General features: G+C 39.5%; 1 protein-coding gene across 9 annotated transcripts in view; it reads right to left on the reverse strand.

The window, feature by feature from the left end:
* The window catches only part of FARP1 (FERM, ARH/RhoGEF and pleckstrin domain protein 1), a 217,218-nt gene that overhangs the window by 65,334 nt on the left and 132,894 nt on the right, over positions 1-18,990 (reverse strand). For all 9 annotated transcript variants that reach the window (XM_074911279.1, XM_074911249.1, XM_074911241.1 and 6 more), the window contains one exon: positions 2,753-2,857. In XM_074911279.1, the coding sequence (XP_074767380.1) occupies positions 2,753-2,857 (105 nt within the window). The remainder of the gene's footprint in view (positions 1-2,752; positions 2,858-18,990) is intronic.

Raw genomic sequence — 18,990 nt, forward strand, 5'->3', positions numbered from 1 at the left:
AGAAACTTAGTTATCCAAGAATAGGAACACAGTGTTTATTACACATTAAACTGGTTCTGACACTTTTTGGCACTTCACTAAGTTAAAACTTTTTTGTTTCAGAAAGTTGACATGTACATAATCTGCAACGAAGGTCAGGGTTTTTGCCAAGTTTAGTGGGGAAAAAAAAAATCTTGAATATAAAACAGACAGTTTACCAGAATATGGAAGTAATGTATTTTACTTGACACCAAAAAAAAAAAAATTCTCTCCCTCTCTCTCCACAGGGAGTTTATGAGACAGCATGAGCACACAAGTACGTCACTACTTTCCCCACTTTCCCAATCATCCTACAAGCAAGTTACAACATCCTGACCACACTGCTGGATGCTAGAAATGTGCGTATTGAATGTGTGCAGGGAGAAAGGTGGGGCAAAATGAAGACAGTACCACTATCACCAAACCCAAGCAATCAAAATTTATGCATTATGCAACTCCCACAATGTATCTAAACATAGCCACTCTGAGACTGGTTTATAAACTGGAAATGAAAAATAAGGATTCAATTAAAATCCATGTTTTCAATTTTTTCCAGAACTACAAAGGATAGATTATTTATTTTTTTAAACAAAGTCTGGCATTCCACGATAGTGACCAGATTTCAGCAGCTGGAGAATTGGGGCAGACATCAAGTGTGATGAAACTCTGTGAAACCCCAGGCTTGGCAAGAGTGCCTCATTTCCCCTTGTCCCAGAAGGAAGTGCAGCCCTCAGACCCTCCACGTTCATCTCCCATGCAGATCTTGTCTGCTACAAGCATGGCATGCTTGAATATATACAGCTGCCAGGCCTCCTGACATACTACTGTCATTATGTCAGATATGAGGTCTGGAGCCTTACATGTTGAAACAAATACAGCTGAACTGTGAATATGTGACTTCATGTACATATGATTACATCAAAACAAATATGCTCTAAATATTTATTTTTCCTTTTACATTGCACTCTACATTGGCAAAGGAACTCATTCTCTTCAGGTGATGAATGTAAAATACATGTGTGTTTTATTTCTCAGACACACCATTAACTGCAATTTTTATTTGCATAATGCTTGAGTTCTACATTATGGCCATTATGAAGCTCAGAAAGTTGTAAATCCCACAGGAACACTCATCTCAACTGCACCATATAAGCTGGTTACTTTGAGTGTAAATATTACTCTCAGAGCACTGCTCCACGTTGAAACAATGATTCATAATCAAATCTCCTGCTTCAGAGTTTCCGAGAGTTGCTTTTAGGTTACTAAAAGGCATTACTTCCACGGAATCTCACCATTTTTGGGGCACAGCTGGCTAGATGTGGGCAAGATTTGGGAACTCTCCTTATTTCAGAAACAACGATTGGAACAACCAACATAAATATGGACTGGTGCTCTCAGATATTTGGTTAGTATTTCCTTTTGCAAGAGTAGGAGCCATGTGAGTTACCATGCTCTGGATGGAGGCATTTCCCTTCAGGTCAAACTGACAATAGCCTTAGGGGTTTTTTTCCACCTTCCTCTTCATCAGAGCCCTGGCTCCTTGACTGTGACCATCTGGACATATTTCCAGCCAGCCAATTCCTGCCAGTGAGAGGACCTCAGGCACTGGCAGCACCTCAATCTCTCCTGTGTTCTTCCTCAAGCAAATAAGCCATTTTGTTTTCACAAGACTGAAAACTGTTAGTTCACTTCAGGTCTCTGAGCAAAATGGAGAGGGTCATCTATTTGAAACTTAATAGCCTGTGAAGTAATGTCCATCAAATGACCTCTATTTTCTAGGAAATGAAAAAGCAACTGTATATACACAAGACATTAGGATTTCTTTCAGCTTTGCATACATACATCAGGAATGTCAGTATGTCATTACCAACATGGCTACATGAACTCTCTGTTGTAATAGTACTGTACAGTTGCACTGTTTTGAAGAGTTATGTTAAGCTCTCAAGTTACTTACTTAAAGCATTAGCCAAGGGTATCTGGCAGAATATGAAACTTTCTAGTAAACTGTGCTTCTTGTAAATCCAGGAGCAAACTGTGAAGTGGCTCACTTTGAAAGATCAATGTCCAATTCTTAAAATTTCCAAATGAACAAACTTCAGAAAGAAAGTCATTAGATGCTAAGAAGTCATTAGCCTTTAACTCTTTCTGTTACATGATACCGTTTCTACCACAGAAGTATTAGTGCAACACCTGAATGTTGCCAGCAGCTGCTCTTAGACAGGACCAGGACACCTGGCCTGTGCCACACTGCTCCCCAGACAGAACTTGCATCAATTTATTTGTTTTTTTTGGTTTTGCTTTTATTAACCTTGTTATATTTAATCTATCCATCTTCCTGCCCCATGATGCTTTTCATGGAACTGTGTCACAATCATTGCAACTTCTCTGTCTGCAGAGAAAGACTATTCCTGCTTTCCAAATTGAGCAGGACTGTAAAATCAGAGTTGAGACTCTGCAACAGTCCAGCATTTGGCTTCTCTACTGCAACTGATAAAGATAAAATGCTTTTCCAGCTTGTGTCTGAATTGGCTGTTACTTTCAACACAGATGAAATCTGACAGGAGTAATCAAAGTTTTAAAAACATTTCTTCAACTTCAGCAGGCAAGAACATTTTTTTTAAAGCAGTCCTTTTTTCTTTTGGAGATTGAGGATTAAATATAAGTAAGGAGCAGAAGAAGAGAATACAGTGCTCATATATGTGAAAACCAGCTGAAAATTAATTCTTATACATACCATCATCTTTTTATGATCTGGAAATTCAAGACCAAAATAGTCGCCTTCAACAAGGTTCAGATGGTTGCAAACAGCATCATGCAAAACTTTCCCTGGAGCTCTTTGCTGTAAGAAGAAATCAAAGCCTAGGGTTACAAAGATGCTTTTAACTAGTGGCAGAAAAATGATTGTGCTAACTAATTGTCCAGCAAACAATACTGTCAAAAATAGTTTACAAAATCAGTGGATATTCCAACCATACCTACAGGGCAGTTGACAATAATTACACGAGTTCTAAAACAGCAGAAAGTATCCATCCCTTCCTGGATGGCAGCTCAGAATCCATCTTTAGTGCATTGTACTTTTGAGGTAAAAATATCATAAAATAGAAGAGGTAGAAGAGGGAGGACTTGGGATATAGTTTTCTTACATCTGCCAAGGCTAATTTCTACTGTGAATTTTGCAGGATAGGTATTTTATCCCATGGACCTTCAACCCGTGTCAGATAGTGTTATGTGCATCTGGTACAACATACTGAAATCAAAACATTCACCAACAGACCTGTCATACAAAACACAAGAATCTGAGGGGTTGCTGGACTTTGCTTGATAGGCTTCAAGTCCTGGGTTCTGACTTTATATGGGCTTAGCCTGAGCCACCTGCTGTGAAGCATTAGGGCTGGTCAAGGCCGGTCTGTGCTACTCTAACAGAATTGTCAAGTAACTTGGAGGAGTCAAAAGCAAGTATTTCCTTCCAGACACTGAAAGTCGTCCCTCTATAAAGACCAGATGTTCTAGCCCAATATTAGCTCCCAGAACTGCTGCTTTGCTGATTATAAGGATTCTTCTCATCAGCACATCAGTTAAATCCACACCTGCAGCAAATACTATAAATTACAGCTCACCAGCAAGCCTTCAGCAAAAAACACTGTTTCTGTATAAAAAGGCCAATCACTGAAATCAAATATTTTTGTTCCTTGGACAAATGCACCTATTTTAACTCAAGACGTCCTGCAACACCGATCTCATCCACTCACTTCAGAACAAGTAATAACTCATTAAACTTTAGAAATTCCACTGGTACAGGAGACTCATCACACCCCAGACGAGTGCCCTTGCACTCAACCTACAGAATGGCCCTTTCCCTTTCTGTTGAGTAAATAATTACTGGGGCAAAACAAAACAGCAGCAACCGAGTGAAGAAAAGCAAACCATTAGAGGTGGGCAGTCTGGTCAACTTGGCTCAAATCTGAGCCTGAGCCCAGGTCCTGGCATCTCCAAGCAGTGCCCATACCAACAGGCTACTTGCAAGTGGGCAGCTGCTCAATCCTACCTCCTCCCAGATGTGTCACTATGCATTTTGGTTTCTGTTTCACTGGGATACCAAAAAATAAATCCCCAGGTTTCGTCCACCTAGGGTAACCCCCGGTTTTCAACCACAATCTGAAGTACAAACCACCTTTCCAAAGGCAATTTATCTAACATCATCTAATATGAACTGTGAAAATACCCGTTAGAGAGGCTTATACCACAGAAATCAAAAGGATGACATTTTTCTAAGTAAGGCACAGTATATGTGTGCCACCACCGTGGCGCTGTCACCCCAGAGACTCAGGTCATGATGACTGAATCCTTCAATGCTGGCTGCTTTTGAAAGATAGAAGGGAAAAGCCAAACTCACCTCCACAGGAACTTGCTGAGCAGGTTTTTGCCCAACATACCGTCAATGCCTCTAATAGACCTATGCCACCAGGAAGCAATGCTCACTTAGATTATTTTATTAACTGTTTGTTAATGTTAGTTGTAGCAAACATAAGCCTCATGAACACTGTCAGAAAACACATCAAGAACAACTGCAGCTAGAAGTACTGATTTTTTTAAGCATTCGCCATAACCAACCTTGCAGTAGTAATTCATACCAAAAGCCAAATAAGAGGATACAGAGCAGCCGAGGAAAAGACATCTATTTTTCTAGACAGAGCACTTCTGATCTGACACAATGCCATCCAAAATAAGTCTCAAGGTGCAAATATATTTGAATACACTCACTTCACGTTCTCCAGCTTCATTAAACCTAAAGCATCCCCAATGACCACCACCCAACCCATGCCAGCCATCGTGCCTTGTGTGTCAGTTCTAACAGAAAGCTTCCCACATTTTCCACTCCATCTGCCACTGCACATAGGCGCATCCAAACATACATCATCTCTTAATGGAAAAGCTTCCCAGAAAGTGCATTTCATTGGAGGTAACAGAATAATATTAAAAAGACATTAGATTTAGTGTAATAATGATATCAGTTTACTGCTCCAAAAATACACCTAGATTTAGAAACTTCAGGCAAATTCTCCTGCTCCCAGACTCATCTCAGGCCTCCACACTTTGGCTGCTGCTGCTAGAGAGTGGAAGGACATGTTTATCAGCTACCCTCAAGGCAGCAAGAGGCAGAGGATATTTGCTTTCATCCTCATGCACAACCAGAAAAATGAGAAAGTGCCTGTGCATACGTGTATATATATCTTACTAAAGTACCTGATGGACTCCAGTCTGACAAAGACCAAATTTCATTGTCCCTCCCAGAAAAAAAAGACATCTCTGAGAGCATGGAGATTTTTGACCAACAGGAAAAAAGGCAATGAGCCCATCCGCATTAGCAGAATGCCCAAGGTTAGCTGAGGACACTAAGCCTGTCTGATCTCAGACCACGAGTAAAAGCATCTGATTAAAACCTGCTGAGTGTTTCCATAATGTTTTTTTTCTTATAGGCATTTAAACAATGGAATGGCAGTCTTGTAGCATTTATGTCACTTGGCATTTTCTCTGGAGTATGCCTCAGTAACATGAAATGCTTCTTCCTCAAGTATTTGTAAATAAGATGGCTATTCTAAACTCATCTTAGCTTTGATCAGTCTACCTCAAAATAAAATCTGACAGTTTATTCAAGGGAAACACAGTGCATGTAAAATCTGCTCAGATTTAGAGCCTGATAGCACTCTGGTCTTGCAAAACCAGAAAGAGAACAACATCATCAAAAAAACTGAAACTCCCAGGTCTCAGAGAGATGCTGATTCAGTGCAGCTCCATGACATCCCTACTAAAAAATTTAAACACAGTAAATTAAAATCTCAGTCCGCTGGGTATGGAAGCAAACCAGCAGTCACTCAGGGCACAGTAAACACGAGATGACAGAGGAAGCATTCAGGAATGAGTGTGCCGCACCAATTACATCATCTGTAGCCAACAGTTGTGTCTGACTTGAACATGGTTACAAGGGCTATGGGACAACACAAGTTCTCCACAGAAACTGGAAGGCATTTTTTGACCATCAAGTGTGGCCCTGTTGCCATGCCTCAGACAACAAGTACTAGGCAAGCTTCACTGGCTCCCATCCTATAGCCCTGCGGTTGCACCCGTGTCCCGTGAGCCAGAGCTTGGCTGCTTTCCCTGCTCCATGGTCTGATCCAGGGGGCCCATGAGCCCCCCCCAAATAACTATGCATGCATGTAATGCTGCAGGGTGGGGAAAGGCTGCACAACAGCTTACAGTATAGGAGAGCCTTTCCCTGCTACAGTGAGAAAGCACAGGCCCATTCCATGACCTTCACGAAAGCCTCATACACTGGAATGAGGGAAGGTCATCAATGAGGCCAAACATGGAGGACACGGGAAAGGAGAGCCAGAAGACCAATCTCCTGCCTTTCCTGAGCATCACTGAATGAGAGCTCGCACCAGGGAGGGAAAGAACAGACCCAAAGGTGAAGATCAAGGAGGAGGACAGGCATGCAAGTGGGACATTGACATCAAAGCTGCCACATTGAAGGCTGGTGGTAAGACCAGGCCATTCACTACCATAGATGCCACACCGTAAGATAGGGAGGGAAAAGAAACAGGAAGGTGTGGTATACTGGTGGAATACAACTGGGGGAAGGTCACATGCAACACCCAGGAGCCAGGAAGCAGCTGCAGCGGGTGGCTGTCCCTTGCTTTTGTTGTCCCTGTTTCTGTTGACAACCAGATTCAAGAAATATTGCGGCTCCAGAGGGAAATTTTTCCTACCCCAAACCAGCTATCTGAGCACATTGACAATGAACTTTTCCTTAGCAATACAGTTGTACTCTTTTACTCTCAGCAACAAGGAGTCCAGACACCTCTGTTACAGGGTTAATTTTAGATGAGGTGAATCCCAGACATACTGACAGAAGGGAATTACTATTATTCTCTTGAGGTGGTGTTTAGTTATACCAAAATAACATTATAAATTTATTGCAGTGAAAAGCTCACTGATTTCCAGCTACGCATCCTTATTGCTTAATGCATTTTGAACTGGCCTTTCATTTAGCTCTGTGAAATTGCATTTTAAAAGTCACTTTACATTTTCAGGGAACGTCAGGCCACTAAGTTCTAAATTACAAATAATGTGCATCACCACATTTAGCTGCAAGCTATGAAGGTATCCAGTCTGAGTAGCCTGCTTTACACATTATGAATTCAACATTTGCTGCCTGCTCATTATTTCAGTCCTACTCAATTCACCCTCCCTATACTCCCACCAAAACCCAAAATAGTACTTTGCTTATGATCTTCCAGTGGTGAATATTTTAATAGGTTCAACAGTTCTTTCATGTTCTAGCAATCGCCAATCATTTAAAAAAAAATCTCCCTCTACATATTTGTTTAGACCATTCTTTGGCACAGACTGCAGTACAGATTTTTAAAAAAAAAAAAAAAAAAGTAGTGCAGAGCAATATCTGGAAGATATCCAGTACTTTAAAAGAAGTGGGTTTGGACACATTCTGCCACTCCCTGGTTAATTTAGCAATTATTTCACTAACTACGAAAAAAAAAAAAAAGTGTCTGTTTAGGATCAAATAGTGATTTCACCATTTTTTATCTGTCCAGCCAACTAATCTCAGATCCCAGATTGAACAGATCTTTGATTAAAAGGCTTCTGTTCGTTTGTTTGTTTTTACATTACTGAGCAGCAATACCAGATAAAAAACTCAAATAAAATAAGTACTTTTTTCAGAACATCTGACAATTAAGTCCTATCAGTGTTTAGGTCAAAGTAAAAGACAGCTTCATGTGAAAGCACGATCTACTCCATTTTCCTTCTCTACTTCCTCAAAACTGCTGCAAATGGATCAGAAAAAACCTGTCTTTTTCTTTTTAAATTATACTTTCTTATGCATTAGTAACAGCTGGTAAGGAGAGAAAATAATTCCTTTATGTTCATCTAAAAGAAAAAGCTACATTCACCATTCACGCCTGCCACAATATAAAGGCAGGCGCTTCTTCTATTAATGCCCTGTTCCTATCACATTTTGAGTGCTCAAAAATGGAATGTGACAATTTGGCCATGCTAAATATATTACAAATCCTTAAATATTATGCTCTATAAAGTTGAAACACAAAGTTTAAATTTTTTTGTTGTTCTTTCATGGGTAATGACACAGTAAACCCCTTTGACTTCAGATCAGTCTGATTCCCAAAGTATTTTTATACTCCACTTTAATAACTGCATTGAAATGACAGTGGAAACTTCATCCAGTATTTTCATTACTATTTCTGAAGTCATATACAGTCGTAATCAATACTAAAAATAACAACCCTACATTCTTAACAGCATAAATTTTCTCAGTTATTCAAAGCTGTTAAAAATTATATATATATATCTACAGCTCTGAAGGGAAAGAAAACCAACCAACAAGTGTTCATGATAAGCAAATAGTATAAAAATAACCTCAAAGATGAGATTGAGCAACAGGGTTCTTAAACAAATAACCCTGCCAGAAATTTATACTTCAAAGGAAGCTTGAAAACTACTCACAGGAGAACAATGCTGTCAGCATCCAAAGACAAATTTTGTATTTTAAACAGTTCTCCGTTCTGGCATAAAAGAAAATGTATAATTCATATTTAGCAAAAGTCTGTTGCTCGAAGGGTGGGGTGAAAAGCAAAAAGCACTGTTCTGAGTGTGGTTGCTCTGGACCTAACACTGTGAAGATGCTTGGAGATCCTCTGCCCTTTTCTCCTCTCCTCCCTTTCAAAGTGTATGTGTTAATCCTATAGAAAGGATTAGATGGCTATAAAAATAGCTTTAAACCATAAAGATAGCTCTTACGCCTGAGCTTACTAGTTTTTACTTTGCTGTTCAGCTTAAGACGGGGTAGTTAGGAAGCACTGGACGAAGCATGATTCGTCATCCCTACATACCAGGTCAAAGCAAAGAAGGGAAGTGACACCTTTAACAAAGCAGCCACACACTCCCACCACTACTTTTAAGTGTGCAGATCCCCACTCTGTAGCTACAGCCACCAGGTATCCACCCCATTTGGAGGAAGGGTGTAGAAAAGGCCAATTTTCATGATAACCTAAAAGGCACATCATTGCTTCTAAGATATTTTCCATTAGAATGTAGTTGAAGGCTCCACTCCTGGCACATATCCCACATGCTTTTTGCACAGACTGTGCACATACCATCAAAGGCAGGATCAAGGTCAAATGCAGTAACAGAATAAGTCTCTTATACTGCCTTAAAACCAGGCGATTGATCATCTGCTGTGTGTGTACAATAAGACTATTTAGTGTTCCTTTCTTTCAAGATTTTAGTGGACTGCTTTCCTAGCTTACACTCACCATATAAGCTATATTCCCTTTAATGTTAGTGCCTGCCTTCCATAGGCTTGGATGTACAGTTTTACCCTTCAGCTGATTTTGTGGTGCTGTCATCTATTCTAAACAGTGTGATTGTAAGATACGGTGCTTTTTACTTCAGGTACATTTTACTCTAAATACCTGCCCTTAAAAATAAAAAAAAGCAGCAGCTAAGTTACACTCCCTCCTCCATCTATCAGCTATGACCAACAAGACTACTTAAAAAATTTACTATTTTAGGTATGTAATTGCTAACCAAAAAATCAACACAGCAAACAATTACTGAGGCAAAAATACAAAGGGAAGGATTTTAATAATGGTCTCATTCTAGCATGCATTTCTAGCATGGTCTCCAAAAGAAACTTGCAATTTTATAAATTTGAACATATACAGATTTGCTCTTGGTTTTCTTTCTGATCACAACAAACTGGTGTATGTCAAAATATTTTCTAAAATAGGCCAAAGCAGAGGGGTTGCTCTGACTAGACTTTAAACTCTCCTCCAATGCCTGAAATCAACTTTACTAGAAATAATCTAAAGTAAAATTCTGGTGAAAATTAAATACTTATCAGGAAAATAAATAACTAATTAACCTTCTTTAATAGTTAAATAGTGTGGAAGGCAAAAGATTATCTAGGAAAGCTAATGTAAAGTTTTATGATGAGGGTATTTTCAGTAGTGCTTGGTTAAACTTTTCTTACAACAGAGCTAGACTAATACATAATTCACTACAGTAAAACCTCAGGTAACTGTACCTCTCCATAATTACAGTACAGTAAAGCTACTGGAATTGAAGGCTCTGCTTGGTCTCTTTTCACTTGGCTGATAAAATCATAGCTTTTTAACTTAATGGGCAAATACCACCCACACTGTATTGTACATGCTATTTCAATATGCAAGTGAGGAAATAAAAAAGGAGAAGAGATGGGCTGGGCACCTTCAGAACTGAGCCTTTCATATCATAGATCAACCTGTCATCTTCAGGTGTAATGATCCAATCATTTGATTTCTTAGCAGTTCTTACAAATGCAAACTGATATTAATACTGATTTTCTTTCCCACTTTTACATTACTCTAATTTCTAGTTGACAAGGAGTTTGTTACTACAAGAGCCAGCAGCAACCACCACAAAGTTAGCAAAGCCCTTTGTAAAAAGAAGAACGAGACAGATTCTTGTAGCCTGAAGAATTTCCTCCTCAGGTAGCTGTAGGGACAAAATCCCACAGAAGAATTTATTTCACACATCCATCCCACTGTCAGCGCCAAAGGAAATCTGGAACTTCTCAATCAGCTAAACACCACAAACCCAAAGACCAGAAAACATTCAGCCTTTAGTCACTGTAGTCTAAGTATACATCTGTTTATTACAAAATGTTATTCACAGTGAAAAGCTTTAACAAAACACTTTATGATTAGTTTCCCAGTTCACTGGTTCCTTTCATTGTATTTACAGCATTTTAACTGGCTGACATCTAACTCTCAGACAGTACAACTGACCTTGTCTTAGCTTTTCTGTACTGATTTAAAAGAACTACATTTGACATATACGCACCAAAAAAATCACTTTATCAACTTAAAAGGGATGCTCTGATACCATCTGCTAATGAATTCAGCTGAAAAACTTCATTGTTGTCTGCCTAACCATCCTCCAAGAAATTGTCCCGATGGGGACAATGCATGCCTTCATATGAAATGAGAATGCTGATCTCAGTAACTGCTAAAAACTCCTAACTCCAAAAAACCATCAAATTGCAACAACAGGTCTCTACACAGCTAATTAGTCCTCCTGAAAAAACCCAAACCTTGTTTTTTATTGTACAACCATTACTGCTAACTTCCTTCAGATAGCTGTAAAATATTTGCAGGAAATCTGTAGTGGCTCAGCAAATCTTTTAAGTAACTGCTTAAGGCTGCAAAATTTCACACATCAGCCACTCAGTTCTTGGAGACTTCCACTGGGAGACTCTTGCCAGAGCCACTGTTACTAGCATAAAATTACTTGCACATAATTTTAAATGCACAGTGTGGACAAGAAAAATGAGAAACAATGAGAAAACATACTAAAATTATGTCATCTTACTCCCTAAATTAGCTCCTGAAAATGCTGAGTCATCTCTGCCTAATTTTACTTACAAAACTAAGAAGTGCTTTGTGGCTGTTCTCTATTCTGTTAGCAAGGCAAACGTCCACTGCTGGAATAGACTATTTTCCTTTCTGAAGAGTATCATTGATACTATGTATTCCAGCTTCAGAGCCTTGATGCTGAATGGCAATGACTTGCAAGAACCAGAGCCAACCCGTCATGAATTTCAGATCCTGGAGCGAATCTTTCCTCAAGTGCTGAAACAAACTCGTTTGCAAATCAGCACACAAGAGCAGTGGAAAGCAACAATACTTCTGTGCTACATGGCTTTTCTAAAACCAGGTGCATGCTAAAAATTCTTCCCTGAAAAGCTATGTCTTGCTGAGAAGTATGAGAAGGTGGGGAGTCACGCAAAAGCCACCACAACTATGACATCAAAACACTTAGCAGAGACCCAGGGATGTCAGATGACACCTCTCTGGCAAAGATTACCTCTGAATGATCTATGTTTAATTGACAGCCAGGGAGTGTAACCGGGCAGATGTCCCCATCTGGTGTAAACTGCACCTCCACCACAAGCCTCTGCCCACAGAGATGTGCCTGATGGCTATCGGCATGGCATCCTACAACACAGGGATGCTCACAGCACAAGCCCAGCATATGCATTGTGGGCATTGGCTTTGGAAAACACAAGATTCGTTTTCAGGGACTAGATGGGAGTTTGATGCAAAGCTGATAGAATCTCACTTTTCAGAATGTTTTCTTTATGGAAAGCTGTTTTACTGAAGCTCAAGTATATACCTGTCAAATAAATGTTGATATTACTTTCCCTCCCTGCAAGCAAAAAACTGAATGAGTTTAACCCTGGCCTCAGTGCTATTTAGCAGCACACTGTGCTCCTTGTTTCTTGGGAAGAGCTGCAACTGAGGCTCAGAACACTCATTAAAAATACCTCAGATTGAATTTCATAGCCCACAACTTTTGAAAAGGAATATAATGGCACCATTCAGTGCTTTCAGTGTAATTCAGCAGCGTAGCAGCCAGCACGTAATTGGGGATGGAAACCCCAATCTCTGTGACACCCCTCACACCCTGCCTCCCACTTTACCACCCCTCTTGGTTTCAAGGCAAAAATCGTCTAGCCACCTTCTCAGGTTTTCTTTTTTTATCATTAAGTTGTGCTTGAGATGAAAATAAAATCATTCTATTATTCAGAACACTTTCTTCTCTGGCCTGTTTTCTTTGCCTGCTCATTCTTCCTCATTTTGTTTAGCCATAAGCAAACACTTTATTAGAATGAAGGAGTAGGCAATTCTGAAGTCATCAAACATGAAAACAGAACCTTATATGCAGACTGGAAACATGAGAATATGGAGTGTTATGACTATATGGGAGTTATTAACTATAAAGCCAGATTGAGATGTGAAGTGGTTATGTACTATTTTTATTTGGATATAATTTAGTTTAGCCATGATTCCAGTAAAACCCTTTGAAGAAAATAAATTATTTAAATGCAAGAACTCTGAAACCTGAAAAAGAAACTCAAGCAAGAAAACAAACAAAAAATGAGAGATGTTCAGGCAAAATATTAAATCCTAAAACTAAAGCAAAATCAAATGTAACAGGAAAAAGCTTCTCATAATCCCTGTTCAGCCCTGCGACAGTCTCAGCATGACTATTAATCTGAGCAAGAGCTGACAACATCCAGGATTGTATATATTTTACTTTTTACTTTACTAGGGGAAGGAAAGCACATTTTAACAATAGGATACAGATCTTTTCATGACTGGATTGCTAACTGGAAAGGACACCTTTAGATGAAGCCTTCAGGCTGTGGTTGCTGCTAATCTATAATGTGCTCACGTTACACCCTAACTCTTGCCTTCAGCGAGGCTACTGCTCCAGCTGGATCTGGTGCTCCTACAGCCACAATGCTAGACAGGGTAAGGAAGGCAACCTTGCATGAAATTCAAGGAATTAAAGAGTTTCTGTAGGATCCACTTGGTGCTAGTCTGTCCTGCAAAATTGACATGGACTGGCTAAGTAAAATCTCGGCTATAGCATCCTATAATTACTCCAGATTGGATGTGGAGTAACCCTATATTTTATGTGTGAATCTAAACCAAAGATGGTCCCAAGTTCATTCCTAATGAGTAAAATTCATACCCACAAAATGTTTTCATGGAAACAAAACCTCCAAGTCCAAAACATAAGTCTCAGAAAGCTATCTCATCTTTAAGTATCTAAAAGGCTGAAGTTTTGGGTTGTTTTTTGCCAGTCAAGATCCCAATATGCAAGAATTTCTTGTGTGGTCATGCAAGATCTGTCACCAACCTTACCAACTCAAACAGCTTAGTAACTTTTGTATCATGTATGTATAGGAAATGTATTCAACATTTCTCTAAGCAGCCTCAAAAAACCTTAAGACTGAATCCACTGGGAGTCTGAACTGTCAAACATGCTAATAAAGACGCAGAACTGTGAGAACAAGAAGTGAGAACTGTCTACACACTTATGGGATTTACAAGGGAAGGTACAAGCTCTGTGTTTTGTGCATCACCGTAAAGTGCTACCTTTGGAGGGACACAAACCAGAGTGGAAAGAATAACGGGAATTGGTGTAGTGGTTGTTACAACAACAGCTGCTTCTACCAACAGATTTCAGAGGCACCTCATAACGATGTAGTCAAGCCACATGTTCAAGGAAAGATAAAAAATAACCACCTCCCTTTTTAATTGAGATACATAGTTTTTTAGAAGGATCCTCAGGAGCTTTACTGCTCGTTCTTTGCACACTGCCAACAACTTGCTGTGTCTCCTAACACAGCAGACTCTTTGAAAAATCCACCTGTGAGTCACCCCAGCTCTCTGAAAGATGAAACTGCCTCTGGATTGTATAAGTCTGATGAATGTTTTTTGTTAGCAAATAACACATAACTGTAGCAATCACTGGGGAGAACAAACAGAGGAGTTGTGCCACTTGCTGTGCACTGGAGAAACAGTGACTTAGCCTCCAGTCACTTCAAAACCCAAAGCTGCTGGGACTGACCCATATGTTGAATCTGGCATTAAACAGCAAAGCAGTGCACACAGAGCAGAGATTTCTTATACATCTGTGGCAAACCAAGGAGAGAAGGGATTTGTGTTTGCATCTGCAGAGTTGGGGAAGGTGGAGGGGGAAGAAAGGCCAGCAGGGCTTCCAAGCTGCACGTGATGTTGCCTGTTAACAGCACGTGGTCTGAGCTAGGCAAAAAGCCTCTCACTGATCTTCAGAGTGCTTCCTCCTGACTAAGGTAAGAGTAAAACATTGCCCAACGTTGAATGTGAGACCTTCAGCTTTCACCTGATTTTCCACCCCTTCTTCTGCATGTGTGTGCTCTGAGTGCATCTTATAGAATTGTCTATGTCTGCAGTTAATGTGCAATCCTTGAGAGGAAAATAGCTTACACCCTTTCTGCTTCATTTCTCATTTAACCATACAAAATGTTCAAGCTAAAGAGATTCCTAAGAGATCTGCTCTCTGTCACTCAGATAGAGGCCTCAAATATCAAAGGAAAACAACACCATATTATTATCACAAGTACATTAACACAGTCTCTGAAACACAACTTCTATGGCTTCTACTTTGTTTTAACATGCAATACTGTTTTCTTTTATGCTCTGTTTAAAAACACGTGTTGTACAGACTTAGTTATTGTGATTTGCTTTTGGAGAGTATTGTTAAAATAAATCTTTAGGTGGAGCAGATTTACAAACGTAAATGAGCCACTCAAATGTTTTCTTGAAGCCAGAGTACAGCAGTGCCATATTAGATACCACTTTGATATAGATGAGCTTTATCAGCAACAACAGGCTTTGTGGGAAACAAGCGTTCTCTGTTCAGGATACGTCAAAGAGAAGTCTTTGGGGATGTGCTATCAAAAGTCAAACATCAGGCTGACACAATGCGACTTTTTTGACCACACTTTCAGTCTTCGGTTGAATTCCTTCAGGCAGAGAGTTTTAATTCACTTAACCTTGAGGATAATGTGTGTAACTGGAAAAGGATTTGATTTTATCTAATTTGCAGTTTTTTCTTAGTGCTGAAAACCAAGTCCTTATGTGCTTAAAGATGGCATGCATCTAATTTGAAATTTACCTTTACAAATATGCATTATTTAGTGTTAACATTCAGGTAATTTCCACATTCTGGGGCTATGCAAGAGCAATATTTTTATTACAACATAACAACATAGCTGAATGCTACAAGTGACTATTGACAAGATGCTATTTGAGTATATCAGTAAAGACTGCCACAGAATTATTTTCTGTCAGGGTTTGAGCAACTTGTCAGAAAACAAACTTCTCCATCATCTTCTTTTTATTTTAAGCAGAAATCTAAATTATTCCCACCTAACTCTAAGCACTTCACTGAGGAGCCTAAGGTAGAAAAGTATTTTTCCCAGACTCCTTTCTAATCAACAGAGTGAAAATAAGTGCTTTCAAACTACCTGTCAGTCAAACTAAAATCTGAATCATCTGGGAGGTGGCCCCTCTTCCTCCACTTTTTTTATAAACTAGAGTAACTGCAGCTGTCATAAATGTCTTATTGAAAACAGTTTTACATGGGTATATATTCTTTACAATATTTAACTTTTAAAAGAAAAAAAAAAAACCACAACCAGGGAACCTTTATAAAATAGAGAGGTTCATTCTTATTTAAAATAGAATTTTGGCTCTTATAAGAAGACATTTCAGAAAATGACCAAAATAAAAGCAGAGTGTTCTCATTCCTTCCTTAGGTAGGCTTTGAAACTCCCTAACAGAAAGCAAAGGGAGATAAAACTAAGCAAATCCACATGTAAAGAGAGCACACCATTTGCTGAAGGTGCCTCCAGATGGAGACTGAGGCAGTGAAAGGATGACTGAACCTCTAACAGCCAGAATTCAATACCATCAGCTGTTGCTTACCTGAGAGCAACTATCCTTTCCTGGCCATGAACATAAGCAAAAAAAGCAAGGTGCTTCTACAAAGCAGCAAGGGCCCACCTGCCCAACACTACACCGATGAGATCAGATTTGCCAAAGCACCGAAAAGGACGACATAATTTTTTTCTAGGAACAGTCTCAACAGGATATAGAAACCTTACATTAAACCTTAAGTATCAACAGCCACTCCTGTTAAATGTTTATTGTTTTAAAGACCACAAATATCTGGAGACAAAAGCCAAATATGCCCCTTAGACAGAATGCCCCTTAGAATTTACTACTGATCATCTATTATGTTAATAGGCTCATCAGAAAGTTGTTCTAGATTTGGTTTATTCCAAATTGAAAACACTTTTATATCTATTATGGGCCTTAATAAATATCCTTCATCTTTGACTATTTATAAAATGTTTAGTTTACCCATGTTCTCACCAGCCCTCAAGTCAAGTTCTGGCCCAGCATATATACAACTCCAAAACACTGTCTTGCTACCAGCTTCAGAAATTATCTTTCTTCATCATAATTAGAGAAGTCAGACTACCCTGTCAGACTCAGAATAAATCTCCACAGAGAAAGAACTGAATACAGAAGACCACAATGGCACTGAACCGTGATTACTGCTCGCATACTTCTTACACAGGTCTTTTACTCATTTTTAATCATGTTTCCTAACGTTTGACATAGAACAGCATGTGACTGAAACAGGGAGAGCTGTAATCCTGATTTGGCATTAAGGAGCCAATATTATCAGCTCTTGCTTTTAAAGACTGTAAATATTTCTTAAACTGTTGGTACTAAACAGCTTGAGACATCCTGTCTACTCTTGAACATTGAAAGAACTCTTAGACAAGAGAATGGCATAGGCTTTACAGGTTGAGAAAGATATGTGGAGCCATGTGTGCCTGGCATCCTGATGGCTTTTTAATTTGTACCAACTCATCAACACTCCTCAGCATGTTCATACCAGCTGACTGAAGGCAGTGACTTTTGAGCCCCAGTAGGAGACTCCTGCAGAGCACAGCCTGGGGGAGCTGAGGAGGTTGGCCATCATGCCCCAGGTAGGCCTAAGACCTGGTGACCAAACAAGGTGCTGCAGTTCTGCTTCTAGCCATCCAGAGATCACACCAAGAAAAAAAGTCTTCACGTCTGTAGTAAAACAATAGGTCTAAAACCACACTGAGGAATTGTGAAGACTAGCAAATACAGAGGTCTGTCAGCACTGGAATTTACATCTCATCACCATTGCTGGTACCAAAAATCTAAAAACATAATTAATATGTATTATGAGTACTTACAACACAGACAATTTGTTGCAAGAAGAAAGTGAGGTTTATTCAGCGACAGTATGATACAGAGATTAGACCACCAGTGTGGTCAATGTGGTTTAGTGTGTGGCTCTCACTGGTGGGACCATCATACCCAGAGACAGTCTTTGCCTTGGAGAGGACTAGTACTTGCTCTTAAGAAAGCAGCAAATGCCAGCAGCCAATAGTTCCTGTTGCTCCCATCTGATAGGGAAAGGGCTGAAAACAAGGATGTAATCCAAAACAAGAATTCAGTCCATTCCCAGATCATTCCTTCCACCCAGCATATCACAACTGTAAGCAGACCGTGAACAATTAAGGCCAGGAAAAGGTGAGTTATGATCATCACCCTCAGAAACCATTCATCCAGAGGGTGCACACTTCCTTCTCGAGTATAAAGTAACATGATTTCCCAGCACCAAAACAGGGTGTTCTCCACCTCTGGTTACATGTTAACCAGGACACATGTTTTCATGTTATTTACTGGGATGGCTATTCTCCCCCATGACTCTCAGAGCCTTGCTTGGGTTGAGATTCATCCCTTTTTAACTGCAATTAAGCATCCAGTTGCCATGGTCTTCCTTCATGGCAAAAGTAAAGAAAGAGTATTTCCAGGGAAACACTCAGGCCAGCAAAAACTGAATAGATGAACTTGGCCTTCATCTCATTGCTACTTTGCTTCTCCCTCTGGATTATACGATCTTTAACATGGTGGTATGCTCATTTCTTTTTATCATTAACATTCATGAGGTGTTTTGTGTTTTGTCTACTGTGCTGTTACCAAACACATAAGTGCTTACACAAAAGATATTACGCATATTAGCTGACATCATCAGCATATTTTAAACAGTCTCCTGAAACTCAATTCAAATGACCAAACTACTAAAGACAAACATTTCCCAATAAAAAATGTAATTCATACCCATTAAGCAGCTCTTACCACCAGCTATTTCAGGATATGCTGACATTAAATCAAATATTTAAGGAAGGGCTTACATTTCTTTTTGAGTGATGCTGAATATATCTGGATATGTGCCCTTGCTGGAGATTTATAATTAGGGTTAGCATTACACTGAGTAATTTTAAAAGCCTGAGAAATCACAGGATCTGTTGAGGTTATTTCTCTGACATCACATGTGGATCCAATACTGAACATAAAATTTCCACAGACCACATGTTTGCTGATGTGGGAAAAGCCATTCATCCTGAAAGCAGCAGAGATGTGAACTTCCCCCATCAACTGCACTTCATGA

This window comes from Athene noctua, chromosome 1 (genome assembly GCF_965140245.1).
Source record: "Athene noctua chromosome 1, bAthNoc1.hap1.1, whole genome shotgun sequence".
Lineage (NCBI taxonomy): Eukaryota > Metazoa > Chordata > Aves > Strigiformes > Strigidae > Athene > Athene noctua.